Genomic DNA, 27888 nt, shown 5'->3' on the forward strand with positions numbered 1-27888 from the left:
TTGGAGTATATATATTTTGTATCTGGCAAGTGAAGTCTTCCTGCTTCTGATCATCATGTGAGCTGTTTCCCTCTACTACAATCTTCTGCCATGAGTTCTGCCTCACCTCGAGCCCCGAGGAATGGAAGCTTCTGTCTGTGTTTTGGGACTGCTGAAACCATGAGCCCCCAAATAAAATTTTCCTCTTCTACAGTTGTTCTTGTTGGGTCCTTTTGTCACAGTGGTGAAAAAGCTGACTAAAACAATTATTGGTGTTGAGCATCTGTCTATGTGCTTCTGGACAATTTGTATATCTTCTTTGGAGAAATGTCTGTTCAGATTTTTGCCCATTATAAAATTAGGTTGTTTTCATATTATTGAGTTGTAGTTCTTTACATACCATAGATATCTGATATATTAGATTATCAGATATATGATTTATAGATATTTTCTCCCATTGTAGAGATTGCCTTTCTGTTCTGTTGATAATGTCCTTTGATGCACAGAAGTTTTAATTTTGTTCCGATATTCATCTAGTTTTAGTTTTATTGCCTGTGCTTTTGGTGTCATATCCAGGAATCATTGCCAAGTCTAATGTCAGGCAGCCTTCCCCCCATATTTTCTTCGAAGAGTTTTATAGTTTCAGTTATAACTTTTAGCTACATTGTGGGTTTAGTTTGATATGTGCTATAAAGGCAAGGATCATTTGCATGTGTATGCCTCTGTCCTTTAAAAATACTATTTACTTCAGAAATCTTACTACTTCCATAGCTTTGGGTGTAAATTTTTTTTTTTAACCCAAGGGTGATCAAATTACTATATCCAGCTTTTACCTGTTTCCTGCATTCTAGACCCCATTTTCAAATACCACTGAAAACCTCATGGAGGCACTATAAGCATGGCAGCGTGAAAATTCAGTGTGGCTAGTTTTATGTGTGAAAATGATGTGTCCTATACCCATCGTAGAGTAACTTAATGAGCAGAGGTAATATATAGGTACATATGGACATAGAAATAAAAATAACTAGGTTTCAGAGAAATATTGTTAGAGTACATCATGAACTGCCAATGAGGAGAGGCACATGGGGTCTTGGGGATAGGAGCAAGGTCTTTATAGAGGTATTTTCTCTTATAGACAGATATATTTCATGGACTCTCCCAGAACCTAGGTAACATGTGTCACTCAAATTCCTATGGTTTCCTTGTTATGATATGCTCATTAAGCAATTTTCAATTCATACACAAAAGAGAAATGAGCTTTTACTTACTGGAAACAGCTCCTTTACAAAGAATCCATTGCATGAATGTAAATTTAGCCATCATGCATTTGTAGTGAGCCTGAGACTTTTTGAGTTTATTGAGATAATTCAGCTTCTGGATTGATATTCAGGCACTACTTGACTGAAGGTATGCCAAGGCTAGGCTAGACCCCAAGAAAAGATCCCCTTCAGAGGTCTTAGTCCTGCCTGAAACATGGATGGGTCCTCCCTATCCTTGCCCCAAATAATGTTCATCTATCAAACCATAAATAACAGTAGAATATTTATTTTTGCCATTCCTGTTTTCTACTTTCTTTTTAAAACTTTTATTCATTCTTTTTAGTTATATACAACAGTAGAATCCATTTTGATATAAATATACAAGCATGGAATATATCTTATTCTAATTAGGACCCCTTTCTTATGGATGTACACCATGGTGGTATTCACTGTGGTGTATTCATATATGTACATAGGAAAATTATGTCAGATTAATTCTGTTTTTCCTTTTCCTATCCCCCTCCCTTCTATTCATTCCCCTTTGTCTAATTTACTGAATTTATAATCTTACCCTCCTCCCTAATGTTTGCCTTTGAAATGTATTATTACTCTTGAATTCATTATATTTGCCATTCCAGTTGCCAGAAGACTAAATCTCAAAGTTTGATTTATTTACATTCAGGACCAACTTTATTTATTATTATTTTTTTAAAAAGAGAGAGTGCGAGAGGAGAGAGAGAGAGAGAGAGAGAATTTTTAATATTTATTTTTTAGTTATCGGTGGATACAACATCTTTGTTTTGTATGTGGTGCTGAGGATCGAACTCGGGCCGCATGCATGCCAGGCGAGCACGCTACCACTTGAGCCACATTCCCAGCCCCTTTATTTATTATTATTATCTTTTATTCATTTATTGTTAGATTTATATTATAGCTGTATTCAAAAGACCTAAGAAAACATAAAAAAAAGCACAGGGAGGCTAAAACAAAATCCAGTTCATGAATATTAGCCATAACTAACGTTATTGAGCTTTTATAATGGGGCATGCAATGTGTTAAGCACTTTATGGGATTTCTCATTTTTCAATATTATTTTTTAGTTGGACATAATCCCTTTATTATCTATTTATTTTTATGTGGTGCTAAGGATCAAACCCAGGGCCTCGTATGTGCTAGGCGAGCACTCTACCCCTGAGCCACACCCCCAGCCTGGATTTCTCATTTGATCTCACAAGAATCCTTTAAGGTAAGTCCTATTAATTTTATAAGAGAGACTCTCAGAGTGCTTAAAGTCACTCAGCTGATTTAATAGTAGAGTGGGGATCTGAATCCTGATAGCTGTGATTTTACTGCAGCATGTACTTTACATTAGTAAGAAAAAATGCTGGCCAATCAATAGTTTTTTTAAACTGCACACTATTTAGCTTTGAGATTACTAGTAGTAAATGCAAAGACATTGTGGGTTTAAATAGCTCTGTGGATCTATAGAAAGCAGATTTCTACACTAGTAGAATACTTTTTCTTCCAAGTCTTGAGTTTGAGAGGAGTTTGTTAAGCAGGTCTTTGATTTAATTCAACAAATGTCATCATTTGAGACTGTTAAGTAAGAAATTCACTGGTGATCCCCATAGGGCTAACTTCTGATTTTATATTTGAGATGAAGCCCAGGGTCTAATGTTAGGAATATGACTCTCTTACTAAAAAAACTTCTGAGGTAGGAGTGAGGGGAGGATAGAAGTATCAATCCAGGTTTACAGCCTAGTATTAATTGCCTTGATTCTCTCTATTCCTGATGTCACTTTTATTTTGCATTGCTGGATGGAATCTGTAGCCTTGAGCATGCTTGGCAAGCACTCTACCACTGAGCCACATCCCTGCCTCTATTGCCATGCTTGAGGTTGAAGTCCCTATGGCACTGTATGGCTTAGCACACAACCCAGTTTGCCTACTTCTGGTCTTTTTCCCTGCAAAATCATCCTTAAAATATTAAGCTTTTGGCTTAATATTTCCAAGACATTGCTTTTGTCATTTAATTCTTCTGTTCAAAACACTTGAATAACAAATTGCTCTAAAGTTTTTAGCTTGCTGTTTAGAACCTTGTACAACCAAACTCTGACTGACCTTCATGTCCCAATCACTTTCTATTCCTACAATGGTTGTTCTTAAATTGGAAGATTCATACTCTAGGAGGGATGGGGAGAATTTGAAGCAAAAGGGTAAAACCTAATGTGTCTTATTTTTCAGTTTGAATTGACAAGAATTAATTTTTTTTATGGTGAAATAGCAAATATGGATGATATGTAATTTTTACATTATTTTTAAAGTTTAAATTTTAAAGACCTTTTTAGGGTTTTCTTGGGCCACATTCTGTGACAGTGAAGATTATAAATTCCTTGCCCTCTTCCAGTCAGTGGGAATTGGAAGCAGATAACAAAAACTGACTCTGGCATAACCTTTTGAAAATTCCCACATGCAAGCTTTTACACAGCTTGTTGGAACACTGGCTTCTCTCCTCAAAAACCTTTCCTCCAGGTTCCAGCAGTTCTTCCTGATACTCCTGCCCTGTCCGGAAGTCCAGACAATTTCCAGAGTCATTCCCAGGAACGCTTGCATAAAGTGCTCCCTGTTATTTTATAGAATCATACTTTCAGAAAAGTTGAGAATCAACTAGCCCAATTCCCAACTGAAAAAAGGAGAAACTTTAGGGAGCAGAAGGGATGTTTTGTCCTAATTTGAAGGTGAGCCCTTTGAAAAAAAGTCGTAACTTCTTCCACCTTTGCAGGGCGGTGCCGTGCACGGAGTAGGAACAATTCCACGGAACTGTCATCTCCAGAGCGCTTTCACTTAGACGCATTCATCTCTTGAGGCTGAAGATACTGCACAGCTCTGTGGAGGTGGCAGGGCAGGGTTCCTCTGTTTTAGAGACAAAATAATGAAACTCCAAACATGCTATAAGCTGACAAAAGCCAGGACCAGAATGCAGGGTTTGGATTCTCGAGTGCAGCGCTTTGACCTTGGGGTATTTGGTAAAATATAGGCCAATTTGATCAAGTCAGCCACTGCTGAGCGCCCAGTACACTTGGCGCTAATGGACAGAAGCTCAACTAAACACCCCTGCACCGGTCCGAAAAGCAGAGGGAGTGGGGCACTGAACCAGAAGTTGTGGTCTGGATTCCCACCCACAGCCTTAAAGGTCCGTTGCGTCCAGAGTTCCCAATGCCACTTAATGCCGGGCAGTATTCTACCGCCCAAGCTCAATGGCGCAGCCCTCGCAAACCCCTGGTCTTCTAGGTCCTGGCTGTCTTGTGCCGGGGTAGTGGAGTCTGCAGGTGCAGTGGCGCGGGGGGCCTGGCAGCGCACGCTTCTCTCTCGGTGGATGTTGGCCAACGTTGACAGTCGTTAGTGCAGAGGCGGGGCGATGCAAATTCGCTACCGGCTGACTTGATTCCTCGGGGGTCTGACCTGTTCGCGCTGTAAGAGACAGTAAGCCACGGTGAGTGCTGCTCAGGAAGGGCCGCCCCAAGGAGACACCTGCGTGGGACAGGGTTGGTAGTAGGACCTCTGTCTGTATTGTTTCATGTAATCTGCAATTTGGGGGAGGCAGAGGTGAGGGCTGGAATATCTTTAATATTCCAGACATCGGATTTCATTTCTCTTTTCTTTCCTTCTTTCTCTCCCTTTTATTTTGAACCCAGGAATGCTTTAGTACTGAACCATGTATATATACACACACACTTTCTGATGTTTTTAATTTTTTCTTTTAAGGCTCAATTTTGTTAAGATGCCCACACTGACCCGCCACTGGTGATCCTTCTGCCTCAGTCTCTAGAATCATTTGAGATTACAGGCCCGCACCACCCAACCTGGCCCCACAATGCACTTCATCTGAGTTTTCAGCATGCATCTCTAACAAATTATTACTTTAAAAAATACATAATTACATATAATAAATTATTAAATTCTAATATCTCTGCATATCCAATATGGGTTCAGCTGTCTCTTAAGATATTGTCTTTTCATAGTTGTTTTATCTGAATCAGGATCTTGATTAGATTCAACTCTGCATTTGTTTATAATCATCCATTTTTGGCCCCCTTTTACAAGCCCTTGTTGACAAACTGGATTACTTTTCTTGTAGACTTTCCCATCTAATGAATTTGACTGAGTGCTTGCTTGTGATGTAGTTTAGTTTTTTTTCCAGTTTAACAGTTGAATGGACTAATACTCAAGCATTAAAAGAGAATAAAATTATAGCATTTGCAGGTAAATGGATGGAGTTGGAGAATATCATGCTAAATGAACTAAGCCAATCCCCCAAAACCAAAGGCGGAATGATGATAAGTGGATGCTAATCCATAATGGGGGGTGGGGAGCATGGGAAGAGTGGAGGAACTTCCTGAAAAAGGGAGAGTGGGGAGAGGAGGTGGCAGGAAAGATGGTAGAATGAGATGGACATCATTACTCTAGATACACATATGACTGCACATATGGTGCAACTCTATATTGTGTACAACCAGAGAAATAAAAATTGTGCTCCATTTGTGTACAATGAATCAAAGTGCATTCTGCTGTCATATATACCTAATAGAACAACAACAAAACAAATATTTCCTGGGTGGTGCTTTGTGGTTCCTATTACATTGCATCTACAGCCTGTGAAATTTCACTTTTAGTAGATTCATGTGTTATCAGCTGACATTGATTATAAAGTTTCCATTAGCCTTTGCCTAATGGTTGTACTGTTCATTAGTGTTCAGAGTTAGATCCATAATTTCATTAAGGTTGAAAAGGTGGTTTTATGACTTGCTCATTCCTTTTCCATTTACTAGCTAGAATCATGCTGAGAACTTTTCTCAGCAACTGTTTGGTTACTCTGTAACTCAATTTGTACAGGCAAGGTAGGAAAAACATGATGTTTGTCAATTTTGAAAGTAATGATTCGATATAGTAGTAACCAATAATGGTGAAAAATGAGTAGTATTCCATGGTGTGGATGTGTCACAGTTTGTTTAGCCATTCACCTATTGAAGGGCATTTTGGTGGTTTAGCTTTTGGCTATAACAAATGAAACTGCTATGCACATTTGTTTTGCTGGTTGCCTCCAGTCATGGGGACAGTGATCAAGGGGTGGGATTGGTAAAAGAGTGTGCTGAGAGTGAGCACCTCTGGAGTCCCATAAATGTGCCAGGCCATAGGAATGGACCAGAAGCAGCTGGAATAGGAAGATAAATCCCTTTTCCTGTACTTTCCCTCCAGCCCCCTCTACTAATAAAGCCTACCACTGTGTCAACTGGCAAATAAATCTTCCAAAGTCCATGTTCAGTATTAAGAAAAGAAGGATTGAAGGGTTTAAACACAGGGCCTTGGGTATGCAAAGAACATACTTTAACACTAAACTCCATCTTGCAGATATATTTTATTTTCTATTCCAATTAGGTATATATGACAGCAGAATGCATTTTGATTCATTGTACACAAATGGAGCACAACTTTTATTTCTTTGGTTATACTCAATGTAGAGTCGCACCATATGTGCAGTTATACATGTACCTAGAGTAATGATATCCATCTCATTCCACCATCTTTCCTGCACCCATGCCACCTCACCTCTCCAGTCCCCTTTTTCCCTGAGATACAACAATCTGAATTTATGAGTCTAATAACATAACTTTAAATATATAAAACATAAAATTATCAACAAAAAATAGAAATTGGTAAACCCAGACTGAAAGTGGAGATTTTAACTCTTAGACTGGATAAAACGAAAGTATAAATACATATTTGAAAGCCATAACTAGCAAAATTGATAAAATAAACTTAACTGTATCCAAAATTGATATGTATTCTTCTCTAGCATACACACACATAAAAAACGCATAATATACTGGGAACTAAGGCTAATCTCTACAGATTTTGAACAAAAATTTATACAGAACATGTTCTTTGTCTACAATGTAATTAGAAATCTGTGTTTTGCATGCCTGAGTTCTTGTGTTTGAGTCTCACCAGCACGATAAGGAGCTAGAGAAAGAGAAAAGGAAGGGGAAATTAATATACTTTTTGATGAATTAAATGTGAAATGTTCTCCTTGATGAATTAAATGTGAAATGTTCTCTTTGCCTGCAGATCTATTTTATTTTCTGTTAATCTACCTATGCTAGCTTTTCTTCTTTTTTTCTCCTCCTCTTTTTTCTTTTTTGTATGAGGGTCAAACCCAGGGCCTCATGCATGCTAGGTAAGTATTCTACCACTGAACTAAATTCCCACTCCCATACTAGCTTTATTTTGATTAGTATTTATATAGTCTATTTTTTTCTTGTATTTTTTTAAAATTTAAATTCGTTTTGGAGTTGTAGATGGACAGCTTGCCTTTATGTATTTTTATGTGGTGCTGAGGATTGAACCAGGTGCCTCATCCATGCTAGGCAAGCGCTCTGCCAATGAACTACAGCCCCTTCAATCTTGTATCCTTTGCTTATAAATAGCACATGGTAGGTTTTCTTTTTTAGTTCTAGGGATTGAACCCAGGGCCTTGCCCAATCTGGACAAGTACTCTACTTCTGAGTTACATGCCCATCCCTGTTTTCTTTTTAATAAAGTATACCAACAATCTTTTTCTTTTACTTAGAATATTTACTCAATTTACATTGAATGTAGGTGGTAATATTTGGATGTACATCTACCATCTTTTTTAAAAAAATATTTTTAAATTTTTGGTACTGGGGGTTGAACCTAGGGACATTTTAACACTGAGCTATATCACCAGTCCTTTTTATACTTTTTATTTGAGACAGGATCTCTCTAAGTTGCTGAGGGTCTTGCTGAGTTTTTGAGGTTGGCCTCAACTTGAAATCCTCCTGCCTCAGCCTCTGGAGTCACTAGGATTACAAGAATGTGCCACCACTTCTGGAATATCTACCATCTTTTAAAAGCACATTCTCAATGTGCCACTTATTCTGTGTCCCTAATTTTTCTTTTCTCTCTTTATTCTTTGGATTGAGTTGGTTTTATTTTATTTTATTGATTTTTTTTTGAGTTGGTTTTAAACCATTCGGTTTCTCCTTTTTATTACTTTGATAGTTTTACATTCTTTATACTTCTTTAGTCATTACTGTACAATGAGTACAGCATACTTCTTTTTGTTTCCTTACTTCCTCCATGCCATGTCTTATTGCCATAAGTATGCCATAAGTTGCCTATTCTTTTGTAGGTGATTTGTATTTCATTCTCATGGTTTTAGGATTTTTCTTTTTACCCCTGATTTCTGAAGTTTTACTAAAGCATGGTTTTATCTTTAGATAATACCTATGGTGCACTTTAAATTAGAAGATTCTGGCCTTTTTCACTTCTGGAAATTCTCAGTTACTTTTATATATTGCCTTCCCTCTATTCTTGTAGAACTCCTCTTTCCTCCATATCTGTTCATTGTTCTTTTATGAAAAATTGTTGTGTTTCTCTGCTTTGTATAATGGATAAATTCAATTTCGTTATTCTCTCTTTAACTATCTCCAGTCTTAATTATATTGATTGGGTTGTTTGTTTTTTAGGTGTTAAGTTTTTTGAGTTCTTTATATATCTTAGAGATTAGTGCTCTATCTAATGTATATGTGGTAAAAATTTGCTCCCAAGATGTAGGCTCTTTCTTCACTTCATTAATTGTTTCTTTTGCTAAGAAGAAGCTTTTTAGTTTGAATTTATCTCATTTATTGATTCTTGATTTTATTTCTTGTGCTTTAGGAGTCTTGTTAAGGAAGTTGGGGCCTAATCCAACATGATGAAGATTTGGGCCCACATTTTCTTCTATTAGATACAGGGTCTCTGGTTCAAGTCCTAGGTCCTTGATCCTCTTTGAGTTGAGTTTTGTGCATGGTGAGAAATAGTGGTTTAATTTCATTTTGCTACATATGGATTTCTGGTTTTTATAACACCATTTGTTGAAAAGGCTATCCTTTCTCCAATGTATATTTTTGGTGCCTTTGTCTAGTATGAGATAACTGTGTTCATGTGGGTTGGTCTCTGTGTCTTCTACTCTGCACCATTGGTCTACATGGCTATTTTGGTGCCAATTCTATGCTGTTTTTGTTACTATTGCTCTATAGTATAGTTTAAGGTCTGGTATTGTGATGTTTCCTATTGCACTTTTCTTGCTAAGGATTGCTTTGGCTATTCTGGGTCTCTTATTTTTCCAAATGAATTTCATGATTGTTTTTTTTTAGTTCTATGAAGAATGTCATTGGGATTTTAGTAGGCATTGCATTAAATCAGTTTTGGTAGTATGGCCATTTTGACAATATTAACTCTGTCTTCCAAGAACATTGGAAATCTTTCCATCTTCTAAGGTCTTCTTCAATTTCCTTCTTTAGTGTTCTGTAGTTTACATTGTAGAGGTCTTTCACCTCTTTTGTTAGATTGAAGCTATTTTTAATGGGGTAGTTTTCCTAATTTCTCTTTCAGTGGATTCATCATTTATATATAGAAATTTGATTTATGGGTATTGATTTTATATCTTGCTACTTTGCTGAATTCATTTATTAGTTTTAGAAGTTTTCTGGTAGAATTTTTTGGATCTTCTAAGTATAGAATCTTGTCATGGGCAAATAGTGATAGTGAGTTCTTCTTTTCCTATGTGTATCCCTTCAATTTGTTTTGTCTGTCTGATTGCTCTGGCTAGAATTTCAAGGACTATATTGAATAGAAGTGGTGAAAGAGGGCATCCTTGTCTTGTTCCAGTTTTTAGTGGGAATGCTTCAGATTTTTCTCCACTTAGAATGATGTTGGCTTTGGAATTAGCATAGATAGCTTTTACAATGATTGTACTACTCGTACTTTTTCTAGTATTTTGAACATGAAGAGGTACTGTATTTTATCGAATGCTTTTTCAGCATCTCTTGAGATAATTTATGATTCTTGTCTTTAAGTTCATTGATACATGATGTATTACATATTGATTTCTGTATGTTGAACCAACCCTGCAACCCTGGGATGAACCCCACTTGATCATGGTGCACTATCTTTTTAATATGTTTTAGTATGTGGTTGGCCCAGGATTTTATTGAGAATTTTTGTGTCTATGTTCATCAGGGACTTGAGTCTGAAGTTTTCTTTCCTTGATGTGTCTTTGGTTTTGGTATCAGGGTGATGCTAGCCTCATAAGATGAGTTTGGAAGGGTTCCCTCCTTTTCTCTTTCATGGAATATTTTGAGGAGTATTGGTATTAGTTCTTTTTAGAAGGCCTTGTAGAACTCAGCTGAGAATCCATCTGGTCCTGGACTTTTCTTTGTTGGTAGGCTTTTGATGATTTCTTCTATTTCCTTGCTTGAAATTTATCTGTTTAAATTGTGTATGTCCTCCTGATTCAGTTTGGGTATATCATATGTTTCTAGGAAATTGTCAATGTCGTCAAGATTTTCTATTTTATTGGAGTATAAATTTTGAAAATAACTTCTAATTATCTTCTGTATTTCAATAGTGTCCATCGTGATATTTCCTTTTTTTAAAATATTTTTTTAGTTAAAGATGACATAACTTTATTTTTTTAATGTGGTGCTGAAGATCAGACCCAGTGCCTCACATGTGCCAGGCAAGTACCCTACCACTGAGCCACAATCTCAGTTCAATATTTTTCTTTTTCATCATGAATTTTAGTGATTTGAGTTTTTTTCTCTTCTTTGTTAGCAGGACTAAGAGTTTAATCAATTTTATTTATTTTTTCAAAGAACCAACTTTTCAACAGAGATATGATAAATTGTAGTATAAAGGTGTATTAAGAATTGTAATGCAAAAAAAAATCAATAAGAGAGCTCATATATAATGGCATAATTTGCTGTGAACATACTTTATATACAGAGTTATGAAAAATTGTGCTGTGAATGGATAATTATGAATGTAATACATTCCACTATTGTCATATATGAAAGAAATAAAAAAGAACCAACTTTTCATTTTGTTGATTCTTAAAAATTATTATTTTTTGTTTCAATTTCATTGATTTCAGCTCTGATTTAAATTATTTCCTGTCTTCTTCTACTGTGTTGATTTATTTTTTCTAGGGCTCTGAGATGTAATGTTAAGTCATTTATTGACTTTTTATTATTTCATTGAATGAGCTCAATGCAATGAAATTTCCTCTTAGCACTGCCTTCATAGTATTCCAGAGATTTTGATATATTGTCTCAGTGTTCTCATATACCTCTAGGAATTTTTTAATCTCCTCCTTGATGTCTTCTGCTATCCATTGCTCATTTAATATCATATTATTTAGTTTCCAGGTTTTGGAGTAGCTTCTATTATTTTATCAATGATTTCTAGTTTCATTCCATTATGAACTGATAGAATACAGCGTAGTCTATTTTTTTTTTTGTATTTGCTGAGAGTTGCTTTGTGGCATAATATATGGTCTATTTTAGAGAAGGATCCATGTGCTGTTGAGAAGAAGGTGTATTGCTCGATGATGAAATACTCTATATATGTCTGTTAAGTCTAAGTTATTGATTGTATTATTGAGTTCTATAATTCCTTTGTTTAGTTTTTATTTGGAGATCTATCCAGTGGCGAGAGAGGTGTGTTAAAATCACACACTATTATTGTGTTGTGATCTATTTGCTTCTTGAAATCAAGAAGGGTTTGTTTGATATATGTAGATGCTCCTTTGTTTGGGCCATAGATATTTATGATTGTCTTTTTAAAAAATTTTTTATTGTTGGTTGTTCAAAACATTACATAGTTCTTGACATATCATATTTCACACTTTGATTCAAGTGGGTTATGAACTCCCATTTTTACCCCATATACAGATTGCAGAATCACATCAGTTACACATCCATTGATTTACATATTTCCATACTAGTGTCTGTTGTGTTCTGCTGCCTTTCCTATCCTCTACTATCCCCCCTCCCCTCCCCTCCCCTCCCCTCCCCTCTTCTCTCTCTACCCCCTCTACTGTCATTCATTTCTCCCCCTTGTATTATTTTTCCCTTTCCCCTCACTTCCTCTTGTATGTACTTTTGTATAACCCTGAGGGTCTCCTTCCATTTCCATGCAATTTCCCTTCTCTCTCCCTTTCCCTCCCACCTCTCATCCCTGTTTAATGTTAATCTTCTTCTCCTGCTCTTCGTCCCTACTCTGTTCTTAGTTACTCTCCTTATATCAAAGAAGACATTTGGCATTTGTTTTTTAGGGATTGGCTAGCTTCACTTAGCATAATCTGCTCTAATGCCATCCATTTCCCTGCAAATGCCATGATTTTGTCATTTTTTAATGCAGAGTAATACTCCATTGTGTATAAATGCCACATTTTTTTTATCCATTCGTCTATTGAAGGGCATCTAGGTTGGTTCCACAGTCTTGCTATTGTGAATTGTGCTGCTATGAACATCGATGTAGCAGTGTCCCTGTAGCATGCTCTTTTTAGGTCTTTAGGGAATAGACCGAGAAGGGGAATAGCTGGGTCAAACGGTGGCTCCATTCCCAGCTTTCCAAGAAATCTCCATACTGCTTTCCAAATTGGCTGCACCAATTTGCAGTCCCACCAGCAATGTACAAGTGTACCCTTTTCTCCACATCCTCGCCAGCACTTGTTGTTTGACTTCCTAATGGCTGCCAATCTTACTGGAGTGAGATGGTATCCTAGGGTGGTTTTGATTTGCATTTCTCTGACTGCTAGAGATGGTGAGCATTTTTTCATGTACTTGTTGATTGACTGTATGTCCTCCTCTGAGAAGTGTCTGTTCAGGTCCTTGGCCCATTTGTTGATTGGGTTGTTTGTTATCTTATTGTCTAATTTTTTGAGTTCTTTGTATACTCTGGATATTAGGGCTCTATCTGAAGTGTGAGGAGTAAAGCTTTGTTCCCAGGATGTAGGCTCCCTATTTACCTCTCTTATTGTTTCTTTTGCTGAGAAAAAACTTTTTAGCTTGAGTAAGTCCCATTTGTTGATTCTAGTTATTAACTTTTGTGCTATGGGTGTCCTATTGAGGAATTTGGAGCCCGACCCCACCGAATGTAGATCGTAGCCAACTTTTTCTTCTATCAGACGGCGTGTCTCTGATTTGATATCAAGCTCCTTGATCCATTTTGAATTAACTTTTGTGCATGGCGAGAGAAAGGGATTCAGTTTCATTTTGTTGCACATGGATTTCCAGTTTTCCCAGCACCATTTGTTGAAGATGCTATCCTTCCTCCATTGCATGCTTTTAGCCCCTTTATCAAATATAAGATAGTTGTAGTTTTGTGGATTGGTTTCTGTGTCCTCTATTCTGTACCATTGGTCCACCCGCCTGTTTTGGTACCAGTACCATGCTGTTTTTGTTACTATTGCTCTGTAGTATAGTTTGAAGTCTGGTATCGCTATACCGCCTGATTCACACTTCCTGCTTAGCATTGTTTTTGCTATTCTGGGTCTTTTATTTTTCCATATGAATTTCATGATTGCTTTCTCTATTTCTACAGAAATGCCGTTGGGATTTTGATTGGCATTGCATTAAACCTATAGAGAACTTTTGGTAATATCGCCATTTTGATGATGTTAGTTCTGCCTAGCCATGAACAGGGTATATTTTTCCATCTTCTAAGATCTTCTTCTATTTCTCTCTTTAGGGTTCTGTAGTTTTCATTGTATAAGTCTTTCACCTCTTTTGTTAGGTTGATTCCCAAGTATTTTATTTTTTTTCAAGATATTTTGAATGGAGTGGTTGTCCTCATTTCCATTTCAGAGGATTTGTCGCTGATATACAGGAATGCCTTTGATTTATGCGTGTTGATTTTATATCCTGCCACTTTGCTGAATTCATTTATTAGCTCTAATAGTTTCTTTGTAGAGCCTTTTGGGTCTGCTAGGTATAGAATCATATCATCTGCAAATAGTGATAATTTAAGTTCTTCTTTTCCTATTTTTATGCCTTTAATTTCTTTCGTCTGTCTAATTGCTCTGGCCAGTGTTTCGAGAACTATGTTGAACAGAAGTGGAGAGAGAGGGCATCCCTGTCTTGTTCCAGATTTTAGAGGGAATGCCTTCAGTTTTTCTCCATTCAGAATGATGCTAGCCTGAGGCTTAGCATAGATTGCTTTTACAATATTGAGGTATGTTCCTGTTATCCCTAGTTTTTCTAGAGTTTTGAACATAAAGGGATGCTGTACTTTGTCGAATGCTTTTTCCGCATCTATCGAGATGATTATATGGTTCTTATTTTTAAGTCTATTGATGTGGTGAATAACATTTATTGATTTCCGTATATTGAACCAGCCTTGCATCCCAGGGATGAATCCTACTTGATCATGGTGTACAATTTTTTTGATATGTTTTTGTATCCGATTCGCCAGAATTTTATTGAGGATTTTTGCATCTAGGTTCATTAGAGATATTGGTCTGTAGTTTTCTTTCTTTGAAGTGTCTTTATCTGGTTTAGGTATCAGGGTGATGTTGGCCTCATAGAATGAATTTGGAAGTTCTCCCTCCTTTTCTATTTCCTGAAGTAGCTTGAAAAGTATTGGTATTAGTTCTTCTTTAAAGGTTTTGTAAAATTCTGCTGTATACCCATCCGGTCCTGGGCTTTTCTTAGTTGGTAGTCTTTTTATGGTTTCTTCTATTTCCTCAATTGATATTGGTCTGTTTAGGTTTTCTATATCCTCCTGACTCAATCTGGGCAGATCATATGACTTCAGAAATTTATCGATGCCTTCACTATCTTCTAATTTATTGGAGTATAAGGATTCAAAATAGTTTTTGATTATCTTCTGTATTTCTGAAGTGTCTGTTGTGATATTGCCTTTTTCATCCCGTATGCTAGTAATTTGAGTTCTCTCTCTTCTTCTCTTCGCTAGCATCGCTAAGGGTCTGTCGATTTTGTTTATTTTTTCAAAGAACCAACTTTTAGTTTTGTCAATTTTTTCAATTGTTTCTTTTGTTTCGATTTCATTAATTTCAGCTCTGATTTTAATTATTTCTTGCCTTCTACTTCTTTTGCTGTTGTTTTGCTCTTCTTTTTCAAGGATTTTGAGATGAAGTATGAGATCATTTATTTGTTGTTGTTTTCTTTTTTTAAGTAATGAACTCCAAGCAATGAATTTTCCTCTTAGAACTGCTTTCAATGTGTCCCATAGATTCCGATATGTTGTGTCTGTGTTTTCATTTATCTCTAAGAATTTTTTAATTTCCTCCTTGATGTCTTCTATAACCCATTGATCATTCAGTAACCTATTGTTCATTCTCCAAGTGATGTATGCTTTTTCCTTCCTTCTTTTATCGTTGATTTTCAGTTTCATTCCATTATGATCAGATAAGATGCATGGTATTATCTCTACTCCTTTATATTGTCTAAGAGTTGCCCTGTGACATAATATATGATCTATTTTTGAGAAGGATCCATGTGCTGCTGAGAAAAAAGTGTAACTGCTTGATGTTGGGTGGTATACTCTATATATGTCAATTAGGTCTAGGTTATTAATAGTGTTATTGAGTTCTATAGTTTCCTTATTCAACTTTTGTTTGGAAGATCTGTCCAGTGGCGAGAGAGGTGTGTTGAAGTCTCCCATGATTATGGTATGGTGGTCTATTAGACTCTTGAACTTGAGAAGAGTTTGTTTGACGAACATAGCTGCACCATTGTTTGGGGCATAAATATTTATGATTGTTATGTCTTGTTGGTGTATGGTTCCCTTAAGCAGTATGTAGTGTCCCTCTTTATCCCTTTTGATTAACTTTGGCTTGAAATCTATTTTATTTGATATGAGTATGGACACTCCTGCTTGTTTCTGAAGTCCATATGAGTGATATGATTTTTCCCAACCTTTCACCTTCAGCCTATGTATGTCTTTTCCTATCAAATGCGTCTCCTGTAGGCAGCATATTGTTGGGTCTTGTTTTGTGATCCATTCTACTAGCCTGTGTCTCTTAATTGGTGAGTTTAAGCCATTAACATTTAGGGTTATTATTGAGATATGGGTTGTTCTTCCAGCCATATTTGTTTATTTCTGTTACTAAACATGGTTTGTTTTCCTCTTTGATTATTTTCCCCCCCTTTACTGTCCTACCTCCCACTGTTGGTTTTCATTGTTATTTTCCATTTCCTCTTCCTGTAATGCTTTGTCGAGGATGTTTTGAAGAGATGGTTTTCTAGCTGCGAATTCTCTAAACTTTTGTTTATCGTGGAAGGTTTTAATTTCATCTTCCATCCTGAAGCTTAATTTCGCTGGATACACAATTCTTGGTTGGAACCCATTTTCTTTCAGTGTTTGAAATATGTTATTCCAGGATCTTCTAGCTTTCAGAGTCTGTGTTGAAAGATCAGCTGTTATCCTGATTGGCTTACCCCTAAATGTAATCTGCTTCCTTTCTCTTGTAGCTTTTAAAATTCTCTCCTTATTCTGTATGTTGGGCATCTTCATTATAATGTGTCTAGGTGTGGATCTCTTATGATTTTGCACATTCGGCGTCCTGTAGGCTTCTAGGATTTGGGATTCTGTCTCATTCTTCAAGTCTGGGAAGTTTTCTCGTATTATTTCATTGACTATTCATTGCTCATTCCTTTAGTTTGGACCTCTATACCTTCCTGTATCCCAATGACTCTTAAGTTTGGTCTCTTAATGTTATCCCATATTTCTTGGATGTTCTGCTCATGGTTTCTTAACAGTCTTGCTGAGCTGTCTATGTTCTTTTCCAGTTGAAATACTTTGTCTTCATTGTCTGATGTTCTGTCTTCTAAGTGTTCTACTCTGCTGGTAGTATTCTCAATTGAGTTTTTAAGTTGGTTTATTGCTTCCTGCATTTCTAGGATTTCTGTTTGTTTGTTTTTTATAACCTCTATCTCCCTGTATAGTTGATCCTTTGCTTCCTGGATTTGTTTGTGTAATTCATTGTCGAAGTGATCTTTCATTGTCTGATTTTGCTGTCTAATGTCTTCCTTGAGACTCCAGATCATCTGAAGCATGTATATCCTGAATTCTTTATCTGACATTCCATCTGCTGCAGCTGTTACCTCTTCTAAAGTTGAGTTGACCTGCACTGCTTGTGGTCCTTTCTTTCCTTGTCTTTTCATACTGCTTGCGTTTCTTTCTGCTTGGTAAAACTGTTGTGTTTTTGAAATGTTTTTTTCCCCTATATATTTATATTGCTCTTGTATAGTTGAAAAGTCTCCCTTGCAGGGTCGGGCGGCGGTCTGCCTACCTTGCAGGCGCGGGCGGTGGCTCTGCTCTGCCCTTACTCCAATTGGGGTGACGTGTCTACCACGCCGGCGGGTCGCTGGGCTTATTCCGGGCGCGGGAGGCGGCTCTGCTCTGCCCTTACTCCAATTGGGGTGTCGTGACTACCACGCCGGCAGGTCACTGGGCCTGAACCGCCGGTCGGTTGCAGGTCTGCCTACCCTGCAGGTGCGGGCGGCGGCTTTGCTCTGACCCCCTTCAATTGGTGTGACTTGTCTACCATACCCGCGGACTGCTGGGCCTCTTCCGGGCGCGGCCGAAGGCTCTGCTCTGCTCCTACTCCAATTGGGGTGATGTGCCTACCACCCCGGCCGGCCGCTGGGCCTGTTCCACCGGTCGTTCGCAGGTCTGCCTACCTTGCGGGCACGGGCGGCGGCTCTGCTCTGACCCTACTCCAAATGGGGTGTCGTGACTACCACGCCGGCAGGTTGCTGGGCCTGTTCTTGGCGCGGGCGGCGGCCCGGCTCCGCCCCCTCTCCAATTGGGGTCACGCGACCACCAGGCCGGCGAGCCGCTGGGCCTGCTCCGGGCGCAGGCGGCGGCCCGGCTCCTCCCCTCTGGCTCGAAGACAAAGCGAGAGAGACTCAGGTGTCTGTGACTCATCCTCCCTACCAGGAGACCAACTGTTTCTGTCACCGCTGGTATTGATGAAGTTCTCTCCTCCGCCGCTTTCTGATGACATCAGATCTCTGCCATGTTGGTATCCTATGCGAATGGCAGCATTTCGTTCCCTTTGCCGGGTGACCAAAGCAACGTGTGAGTCCTGACCGGCCCTCACGGGCCCCGTCTCAGTCCTGTTGCCACTGCCCACGAAGGCTCGGTTGGTATTTACCTCCACAGTACTCAGCAGGACCCGGACCGAGAAGCAGTTTCCGCGGGCTCCTTAGCCCTGGGCCAGAGCAGTTCCGGGAGCCGGAACTCAGCCGCTCTGTGCTCGGTGTATGCTCTGATAAGAGCAGGCTCCAAGAAGCAGTTTCCACGGGTTATTTAGCACTGAGCCTGAGTAATCTGTCTGCAAGCCGCAGGCGAATGGCAGCCTGAAATTACCTGTTCTATGGCTGAATGAGCTGTGGTCAGTCGAAAACAGGGATGGTGACGTCAGCTCTCCAAGATGGTGGCCGCTGGCCTCCTCTGTGATCTGACCGGTGTGGAGAACCGAATTGGACCGCCTCCTTCCCCCGTCTCGAACCCAGAATTCAGCACTGAGTACGGTGCTTGCACGGCTGGCAGAAACTGCAGAGCTGTATCCCTGCGTCGCTATCTCCTCGTTTCCCTGCGCGTGCTGCAGACTCTAGCCGTGGGGCGATTTGCTGAATAAGCAGTGTTACCCTCCGTGCGACAAATCTCTTGCGTTTGAGTCCCCGTAGCCGATCCTCGTGCGATGGAAATCCTTCCTCCAGGTTCCGGAGCACCCCACTATTGCTGGAAATTCCTAAAAAGATAGCCTTTAGCAGTCCTGACTCGTCATTCTCCCACACAGTGACTCGGCACACGGGGGCAATGCACTCCCCTCGCCACCATCTTCGTGACTTCGATATTTATGATTGTTATGTCTTGTTGATGTATGATTCCCTTAAGCAATATGTAATGTATTTCTTCTGACTAACTTTGGTTTGAAGTCCACTTTATCTAATATTAGGATGGAAACCCCTGTGTGTTACGTGGCCCATGTGAGTGATATGTTTTTTCCCATCCTTTTACCTTCAGTCTGTGGATATCTTTTCCTATGAGTCTCTTGAAGGCAGAATATTGTTGGATCTTTTATTTTTTTTAATTCAATATGTCAGTCTATGTCTTTTAATTAATGAGTTTAGGACATTAACATTCAGGGTTATTATTAAGACATGGTTTGTGTTCCTGGTAATTTTGGTTTATTTTTGGTTTTTGAGTTGATTTCTCCTTTTATTGGATTTTCCTTTAGTGTACTTCCTCCCTTTGCTGATTTTCATTGTTGTTTTTCATTTCTTCATGGAATTTTTTTTTTTGCCAAGAATATTCTGTATGTAGTGCAGGCTTTGATTTTTGTTTATCATGGAAATTTTTTACTTTGTCATCAAATCTGAAACTTAATTTTTCTGGATATAAGATTCTTGGTTGGCATTCATTTTCTTTCAGAGCTTGGTATTTGTTGTTCCAGGATCTCTTAGCTCTGATAGTCTGTGTTGAGAAATTTGCTGAGTTCCCCTTATGTAATTTGAAACTTTTTTCTTGCAGCTTTTAAAATTCTTTTTTTATTCTGTATGGTAGGTATTTTCATTATAATATGCCTTGGTGTAGATCTGTTGTAATTTTGTACATTTGGTGTTCTGTAAGCCTCTTGTATTTGGTTTTCCAATTTGCTCTTCATGCTTTGGAAATTTTCTGATATTATTTCATTGAAGAGATTGTGCATTCCTTTTGTTTGTATCTCTGTGCCTTCCTCTATCCCAATAATTCTTAGATTTGGTCTTTTCATGTTGGCTCATAATTCTTGAAGGTTCTGTTCATGGTTTCTCACCATCTTCACTGTGTTGTCAACTTTATTTTCAAGATTATATATTTTGTCTTCATTGCCTGAGATTCTGTCTTCCAAGTGATCTAGTCTGTTGTTGATGTTTTCTATTGAATTTTTTATTTGATTTATTGTATCCTTCATTTCAAATATTTCTGACTTTTTTTTTCAGGGACTCTATCTCTCTCTTGAAGTAATCTTTTGCTACCTGTATTTCCTCTCTTATGTTTTTGTTGGAGTGGCCAATTGTTGCCCTTATTTCCTTTCTTAATTCATTCTTTGCTTTGTAGATCATTTTAATTATGCACATTCTGGACTCCTTCTCTGATACTTCATCTACTGTACAGTTAATAGAATCTATTATTGCATCAGCTTGGTTTCTTTTGGGCAATTTCTGAATATCTTCCTCTCTAGCAGTATCCATTCGAGGTATTACAGTTTCTATTTTATAATCTTGGAGTATCCCTACAGGTTACCAGTACCTTGCCTACAGGAACCAGGATGATGGTCTTGTAGGTCCTGGCTGTTGTCACTAGATGGAAGCTGGAGAGGAAGCTGAAGCTACCATGTTGGTAGATGGGGTTGCTCTACTGCATGCAGTGGGCTGGGGTCACAGTCCTCTGCTGCTCCTCCTTCTGCACAGCAGGTGGCTGAGAGAATGTTTTATAAAATTAGTGTTGATTTTGTTGGCTTTCCTAGTATTCACTTTCTGCATGTCTTTTGGATCTTGGGTTCATTTGTTTGTTTTAAATGGCATCTTTCTGTGTCTCTTTTACTTCCCCTCCCTCTCCTCCTTTGTGCACATATCTCCTTTCTGGTTGTTTTGTGGAGGTATCACCTGCATCCCTACAACATGGTATAATGTGCATCGCCTTGTCTAAAAATGGCAATGAATGCTTCTCAGCATGGTGGCACATACTTGTCAGCAATTAGATCTTGTCCCAAAATAAAACAATAAAAATGTCTGGGGATGTTGCTCAGTAGTAAAGTGCCTCCGGATTCAACTCCAGTACCCCCCACACCCCAAACAACAACAACAACAATGAATGGCTCCTTGCTTTCAGTTGTGCTGTGGATTTAAGCAGTGTGCTCAATTTTGTAATTGTGAATAAAATAATAAGCTTTTATTGAGTTCTTACTACATGCTAGTTACTCTTCTTCATATATTGTCTCACATAATGCTCATAACAACTCTGTGAGGTAGGTAAAGACTACAATACAATGATGAGGACCACAAAGATGACCACACGCCCTTTAAGTAAAGTAAGGCATGGCAAGGTTAAGTAATGTCTTTAATAAAAACAAATGAAGCATTCAAATGAATAAATTATCCTTAATAGTAGTAAACTGAGACCCAACTAATCAATGTGCTAAGTTATTTTCTTTCTGAATAATATTAACTTATGACTCAGGTTAATGTAACATGCTTTGTAGTTTGTATAATTATAACTTTTAGTTCTGTGGATAAACACTCACCACCCTTAAAACTCACTGGTCCCTTAAAAGGCATGTATGACCTTGGGGAAATGATGTTATCCAACAGACTGGAGTAGATCCAGAAAGTTGATATCTACTAACACATATCCCATTATTTTTGATTCTCATGTTAATCTTTCTTATACTTATTTCATGCATGAGGAAGTAGAGATTCCTGGAGTTAAAGATTGCTTAATATGTTATATTATGACAGAGTTGGAATCAGGAGTTAAAATATGTCTTCTTATTGTTTTTTTAAATTAAAAAAATTGTTTTTTAGTTGTAGATGGATACAATACCTTTACCTTATTTTATGTGGTGCTGAGGATCAAACCCAGTGCCTCACACATACTAGGCAAGCATTCTGACACTGAGCTACAGCTGCAATCCCTTTTTATTCTTTTTTTAAAAATATTTATTCTTCAGTTTTAGGTGGACACAATATCTTTATTTTACATTTATGTGGTACTGAGGATTGAACCCAGTGCCAAGTGCATGCTAGGCGAGCGCTCTACCACAGAGCCACAACCCCAGCTCTCCCTTTTTATTCTTAAATGTCTTTTTGTGTGTGTGTGTACATTTTCTCCATACCATGGTGAAATACTTCTAAGGAAATACCCAACTCCTAAATGAAATAAACAGCTCTCTTCCTCAACTTCTTTATTGTTTACAGAGATATTTACAGCTATGTTAGCGACCTCTGAAAGGGACTTGATGTGGGATATCACAGGAAGGAACATCAAGAAATTTATGGATGCCCTCCAAGTTGCTGGTGAGGTGAGGATGTTTCAGATACCTTCCTGGCTCCAGCCAGGGCAGGACCACCTCCACCAAAGTAGTGGGTTGGGCACATAACCACTATACAAGGAGGATGGGGAGAATTTCTAATCAGCGGAACACTACATGGTCTCCAGTCCATTCACAGCTCCAGGCCTGGTTTCCATGTCCTTGGTCTGACCCACACCTCTACACAAACCCTGACCCAGCTTTAATCCACTCCCTAGGTCCGCTCTTCCTGTTCCTTTCTCTACCAGGGATTGTTATCCATTTTACTATTTTCACCCTTCAACATTACTTTCCCCTTGAGTTCTCTCTTTCCTACAGGTATCAGCTGATAATGTCTTAGAAACTCTCAAGCTATTAGAAGTCAAAATCTTAAATAATAAAATGTCAACTGCACTGTGCCAGAAGGTGACAGATACCATCATCACCTACCTGAAGATGTTGGTGAGGAGTCTATGCTTCTATGTCAGGGGAAAGGAAAGGTACAAGATCTGATCCCAGAAGTTCTCTTTTGGTGGCTTATTACATTTGGAAGCTAAATGGCACCTGGAATATGAGTAACTCAGGTTTCTAAAAAGTTTATTGGAGTCCATGTCTTGTATCCTAATGCATGTCAAGAATTGTGATCTAGGTAGTTTGAACATATAGCAATGGAGTGAAGTAATAGGCAGGACAAGTGAGATGGAAAGGGGGAAGGATTTGGGCTGTTGGCCTCAAGTGTGATCTTGTCCTCAGATTGTGACCTAAATCTCCTTCTAGGATGCTGTACACAGTCATCTTTGATACTGTAACTCAACTAATTATCTCAATCTGTTTACTAACTAACCTATTTACGACTACCCATCTGTCTGCTAGCCCCTTTAGACTAAACTTGCATGTTGTCTATGTATCTATCAACTCACATTCATACTTTTATATTTACTTTTATGACCCTAGGTTAATCTGCTGCTTTATTTTCTTAGTTAACTATCCACCTATGAGGTGTTCTTCTTTTTCAGATAACCTGCCTTCCCCTGGCACACTTGTCTTCTGACCTAGACCTTGGATCTATCAGGGATTTTCCAAAGTTATTGCTTCTGTTCACATTTTATTGGTTAACTTTCTGCAGCAGAAAAAGCTCTGTACTCTGGAAACCCCAGTTCCCACCCCCACCACAAAATACTAGACAAGAGACTGTATAGACTTAAGAACAAGCTCTTGTTATCCATCATTAGAAACATGCGTATTGGCTGGGGTGTGATGTTGATATAAGTGAGTTCCTGCTCTCTTGATAGAATTGGTTGTTGACCAAAGCTGATTCTCAAAAGCCTGGGGAATGTGTCTTGGTTATTAACTTTGGCAGTTAGTTTTTCTTTCTTTCTAGAAGCCACATGGAGAACTGGAGGAGATGTGTACAGCAGTCTTAATGGCTGTGGGGTCCCACTTCCCAGGAATGATCATTGTCAAGCTGTGGGACAGACCTGATCTGCAGAGCCTGCCCCCAAGGAGCCTCTTGGTGGCAGTGGGGAAACTTAACCTCTACCAGGGTATGGATCCCTGTGATGGAGGAATTAATTTGATCAGAGGACAGGACATTGGGTGTGGGTCACTGTTAGGACCTGAGACTACCCTCATCACCATAGTTCTTCTCATGGAACAGCTCCACCTGGGTCAGGCTGAGGTTGTGTGTAGGGTAGGACTGGGACAAACCAGCATCCCTGAAGGGTGATGGGAACATAGGAGAGAGTTCTTGGAGACCAGGAATGGCATAGAAGGAAACATGTTAAGGCCTGGGAGCCTGGTTGGCTGAGGAGGACATTTAGGAACAAAGAAGGGAGTGAGCAAGCAGAGTAGAAAGTCCCCACTTGACAGAGGGAGTGGGGAGGTCATGAGGAATGTTTTGCTTGGGGAAAACTGGTTTTGAATTTGACTAGAATCTCATAAGATAATAGTGTCATAGTAGGATGAGGCAGGGAATCACCATAGAGTACAGTCTCCATCTCTGTGGCTCAGTAGCCAGTGGTGACTCAACCCATTCCATTCCAACCTTAATGAAAAATAATAAGTCACCAGGCAAATGACACCTGCCCTTTATTTACCACTTGTATCTGAAGTCAGAGACTGGAGGAAGTCAGCTTTTCTTATGGTACTGGCTTCAAATGATAGGGCATGTGGGTTTGACTACCCAGAAAGCTCAGAAAACATGGCAGTAAAAGTTGTGTCCTGATCTAATCCAGGCAGATGCCCCACATTGACCTCAGACAGCCCAGCTTTTTGTTGTTCAAGTTTCCTTGAAAAGGGTGTATTAGCAGGCTGTTTGGACTTATGGTGTAGTAGCAGCCATTATTAAGCTTTACCTTTCTTGTGAGTTCTGTGAGATAATCTCATCAGAAACTGTAGTTCTGTCTCACAGTGGAAGAAACTGAAGTCCAGATAAATTGTATCTAGCTCTAGGTTTCTCAGACTCTTTGGATGTAGATCTAGGGCAGAATCCAAGCCTTATGGCTCCTACTGTAGATTTTGTACACTATAGCTGGAAAGCTTACCTCCCTAGAATAGGCTCACCATTCCTTCTCCCTCTCAGGTACGATCACCTACATTGGTGCTACATGGAATTATATCCTGCGCTTGCTGAGGATGGCTGAGGAGGAGGAGGATATGTTGGTGATGTGTCATGGTGAGGCTCAGATGACCCTGGGGAAGGCTCTCTTGAGTCAGTATAGGAGGAAAGAAAGGCAGGAAAAGACCAGATAATGGGGATCCAAGTAGCCTGAGGAAAGGGCAGAAATTAGTGGGAATAGGACAGGGTGTGAACAGTTGCTTGCTATCTCCTGGTTGGGGGCAAGAGCCAAACTTGATAGGAATGCTGTGGGTGCTTCTGGAGAACCAGCTATAGTTGGAAAAAAATATAGTTGGAGAGTCAGTGAGTGAATGGGTTGGTGTTTTCCTGCACAGGATTCCAGTGACCCTTTTAGGTTTGGGTATAGGAGGACTGTATTCTTTTGTGGGAAAGGAAAATTCAATGGGTAGCTGAAGTTCTGTGCTCCTCTCATAGTGCTCAGCAGATTGGTTGTCAGTGCCCGGAAGCATCTGGATATGGGCTCTAAGGATGGTGAAGAAAGGGACATAACCCCTGAGACAGTGTCTATCAAGGCCTACTGCACCCTTCGGGTTCTGTTCAACTGTTGGCCCCTGAAGAACATGAAGAAGGTGGGAGTGGGGGTAGTTGGGTTTGGGTTGATGGGATGAAGGATTGATGCTGAAGCCCAAACAGTGTCGTTAAGGAATAATGTCTGCCCCAAAAAGGAGAGTGATGTTTTTCAGTTACCTCTTCCCATTGTCCAGAAAAGGGGACAGTCAAAAAACCCTGTATGATCGCTGGGCATGGTAGTACATACCTGTAATCCCAGTGGCTTGGGAGGCAGAGGCAGGAGGATCGCGAGTTCAGAGCCAGCCTCAGCGAAAGTCAGGTGCTAAGCAACTCAGTAAGACCCTGTCTTTAAATAAAATACAAAATAGGGTTGGGGATGTGGCTCAGTGGTTGAGTGCCCCTAAGTTCAATCCCTGGTTACCCTCCGCCAAAAAAAAAAAAAAAAAAACCAAACCCATTCACTTTTTCATTAATGATGTAATTGTTATTTGCATTTACTAAATTCCTTCTGTTTGCCAGGCACTGTGCCAGGCTCCGGGAAGACAAACATGAATGGGGCAAAGCTACTGAGGACTTGTCCTGTCTTTATTCCTAAACTGAGGCCAGCTCATTTCATCTCCTTGTGCACAGGTAGCAGAGCAGGCTCTGGTGATAGTAGGCCATCTCTTCTTCCTCATGTCACCATACAAACTCAAGAACCAAGTGAACTGGTTAACACAACGGTTAATGACTTTGATGTCAGCAAGACTGAAGCCTTTCTACATTTCCCAGGTGACTGCAGTGTGGATGATAAGGAAATGGAATTAGTTCATGAAGTTCATGTATTGAACTTGGTAGCACATGGCCCACAGGCTAAATCTAGCCTGAAGCCTGTTTTTGAAAAATAAGGTTTTATTGGAACTTAGCTGTGCCCATTTATTTACATATTTTTTTATATATATTGTCTATTGCTGCCTCAGTGTTAAAAAACAGCAGAGTTGAATCGTTGGTTACAGAGACCCTATGGAAGACATAGTGTGAAATATTTCTTGGAGCCAGGGGCTTAGATCAATGGTAGAGTGCTTTCCTAGCATGCACGAGGCCCTAGGTTTAATCCCCAGGACCATAAGAGGAAAAAACAAGACTATTAGAAAATATTTAAAATATACATATTTATTGCTTATCTGACCCTTTATAGAAAAAATTTGCTGTCCTCTGTGCTAATGCCTACTACATTCATTGAGTCACTAGTATATACTAGGATATGCAAGTGGAGGTAGAAAAATCACTTTTTTTCTATGGGGAAAAGGGAACTATGAGAAATACAGCCTAGGTGATAAATGCAATAATTAGAGGTTCTGTGTAAAGATAGGACTGAATTAAGGCCTTTTGGAACACAGAGAAGAAAAGATTAGTTATGCATGCAAGAATTTAAGGCTTCTCAGAAGAGATGACATTTGAATTGCACCTCAAAGAATATGGATGGGCAGACCAAGTAAGGAAATTGAATCAGCAATGAAATCTCCCATCAAAGAAAGTCACAGGACCTGACGGCTTCCCTGATGAGTTCTACCAAACATTTAAAGAAGAACTAATACCAAGCCTTCTCTGATGTTTTTGTGCAAAAGAAAATCAAAGGAAAGGGAATACTTCCAAAATATGAGGCCAAAATTACCCTGATACCAAAACCAGGCAAGGATGTTTCAAGAAAAGAAAGTTACAGGCCAAATCCCTGATAATCAGAGGTACAAAAATACTGTACAAAATACTTGCAGATAAATTTCAACAGTATTTTAAAAGAATTATTCACCATTCTCAGGGAGGCAAGGATGGTTCAACATAACAGGATGCAGCACATGTTAACAAAATGGACAAAAACCTATTATCATCTCAATAGATGTAGAAAAAGCATGTGACAAAATTGAATGTTTTTACATGATTAAAAACTCTCAAAACTAGGTATATAAGGAATATACATAAATAAATAACATATATGACAAGTTTGTAGCTACTATCATACTCAGTGGTGAAAAGTTAAAAGTTTTTTCTAAGGTGCACTCCATGTTTGTCATAGCATTATTCATAATAGTTAAGATATGGATCAACCTATGTGTCAGCAGATGAGTAGGTAAAGAAAATATGGTATATATTATAGCAAGTGGAATATTATTCAACCTTGGAAAAAGGAAATCCTGTCATTTGTGGCAAAAGGGATAAACCAAGAAGACATTTCACAAAGCAAACCAAGCACAGAAAGATAAATATCACATGATATCATATGTGGACTCTAAAGAAGTTGAACTCATACAGAGCAGAATAGTGGTTGTCAGAGGTAATCTGGGAGATATTAGTCAAAGGCACAAAATGTCATTTAGACAGAAGGAAAAAGTTCAAAGAGATTATTGCATGACATGGTGACAATATATACATATATAAATAGTAATGTATTTCTGAAATGGCAGAGTAGATTTTTTAAGTGTTTTTACCAGAAAAAATAAGCATATTGTGCATATATTAATTTGCTCAATTTAGCCATTCCACAGTGTAGACATTACAAAACATCCATGTTGCATACCATAGCATATACAATTTTTGTC

At 38.8% G+C, this 27888-nt stretch overlaps 1 protein-coding gene and 1 long non-coding RNA gene across 8 annotated transcripts in view; one reads left to right on the forward strand and one right to left on the reverse strand.

Annotated features, from left to right (window-relative positions):
• Positions 1-27888, forward strand: part of LOC124078559 (uncharacterized) — a 51614-nt gene that overhangs the window by 13005 nt on the left and 10721 nt on the right. For 5 of the 7 annotated variants that reach the window (XM_046423406.2, XM_046423401.2, XM_046423402.2 and 2 more), the window contains exons 1-7: positions 4605-4731; positions 22073-22176; positions 22504-22626; positions 23546-23708; positions 24746-24838; positions 25217-25371; positions 25943-26083. In XM_046423406.2, coding sequence (XP_046279362.1) covers positions 22087-22176; positions 22504-22626; positions 23546-23708; positions 24746-24838; positions 25217-25371; positions 25943-26083 — 765 coding nt within the window. In that variant the 5' untranslated portion in view covers positions 4605-4731; positions 22073-22086. Of the gene's footprint in view, positions 1-2385; positions 2485-4604; positions 4732-22072; positions 22177-22503; positions 22627-23545; positions 23709-24745; positions 24839-25216; positions 25372-25942; positions 26084-27888 lie in introns of those variants that run through there. The other 2 variants (XM_046423403.2, XM_058572371.1) reach the window with 2 other exon arrangements.
• On the reverse strand, positions 1987-26894 carry LOC131423358 (uncharacterized). Its single transcript, XR_009224797.1, has 2 exons — positions 25560-26894; positions 1987-4709 (listed from the first exon to the last, which is right to left on the reverse strand). It is a non-coding gene; the product is annotated as an uncharacterized LOC131423358 (long non-coding RNA).

The sequence above is a fragment of the Marmota monax genome, unplaced genomic scaffold (genome assembly GCF_021218885.2).
Source record: "Marmota monax isolate L192 unplaced genomic scaffold, Marmota_monax_Labrador192_F-V1.1 WCK01_AAM20220418_F8-fsc01438, whole genome shotgun sequence".
Classification (NCBI taxonomy): Eukaryota; Metazoa; Chordata; class Mammalia; order Rodentia; family Sciuridae; genus Marmota; species Marmota monax.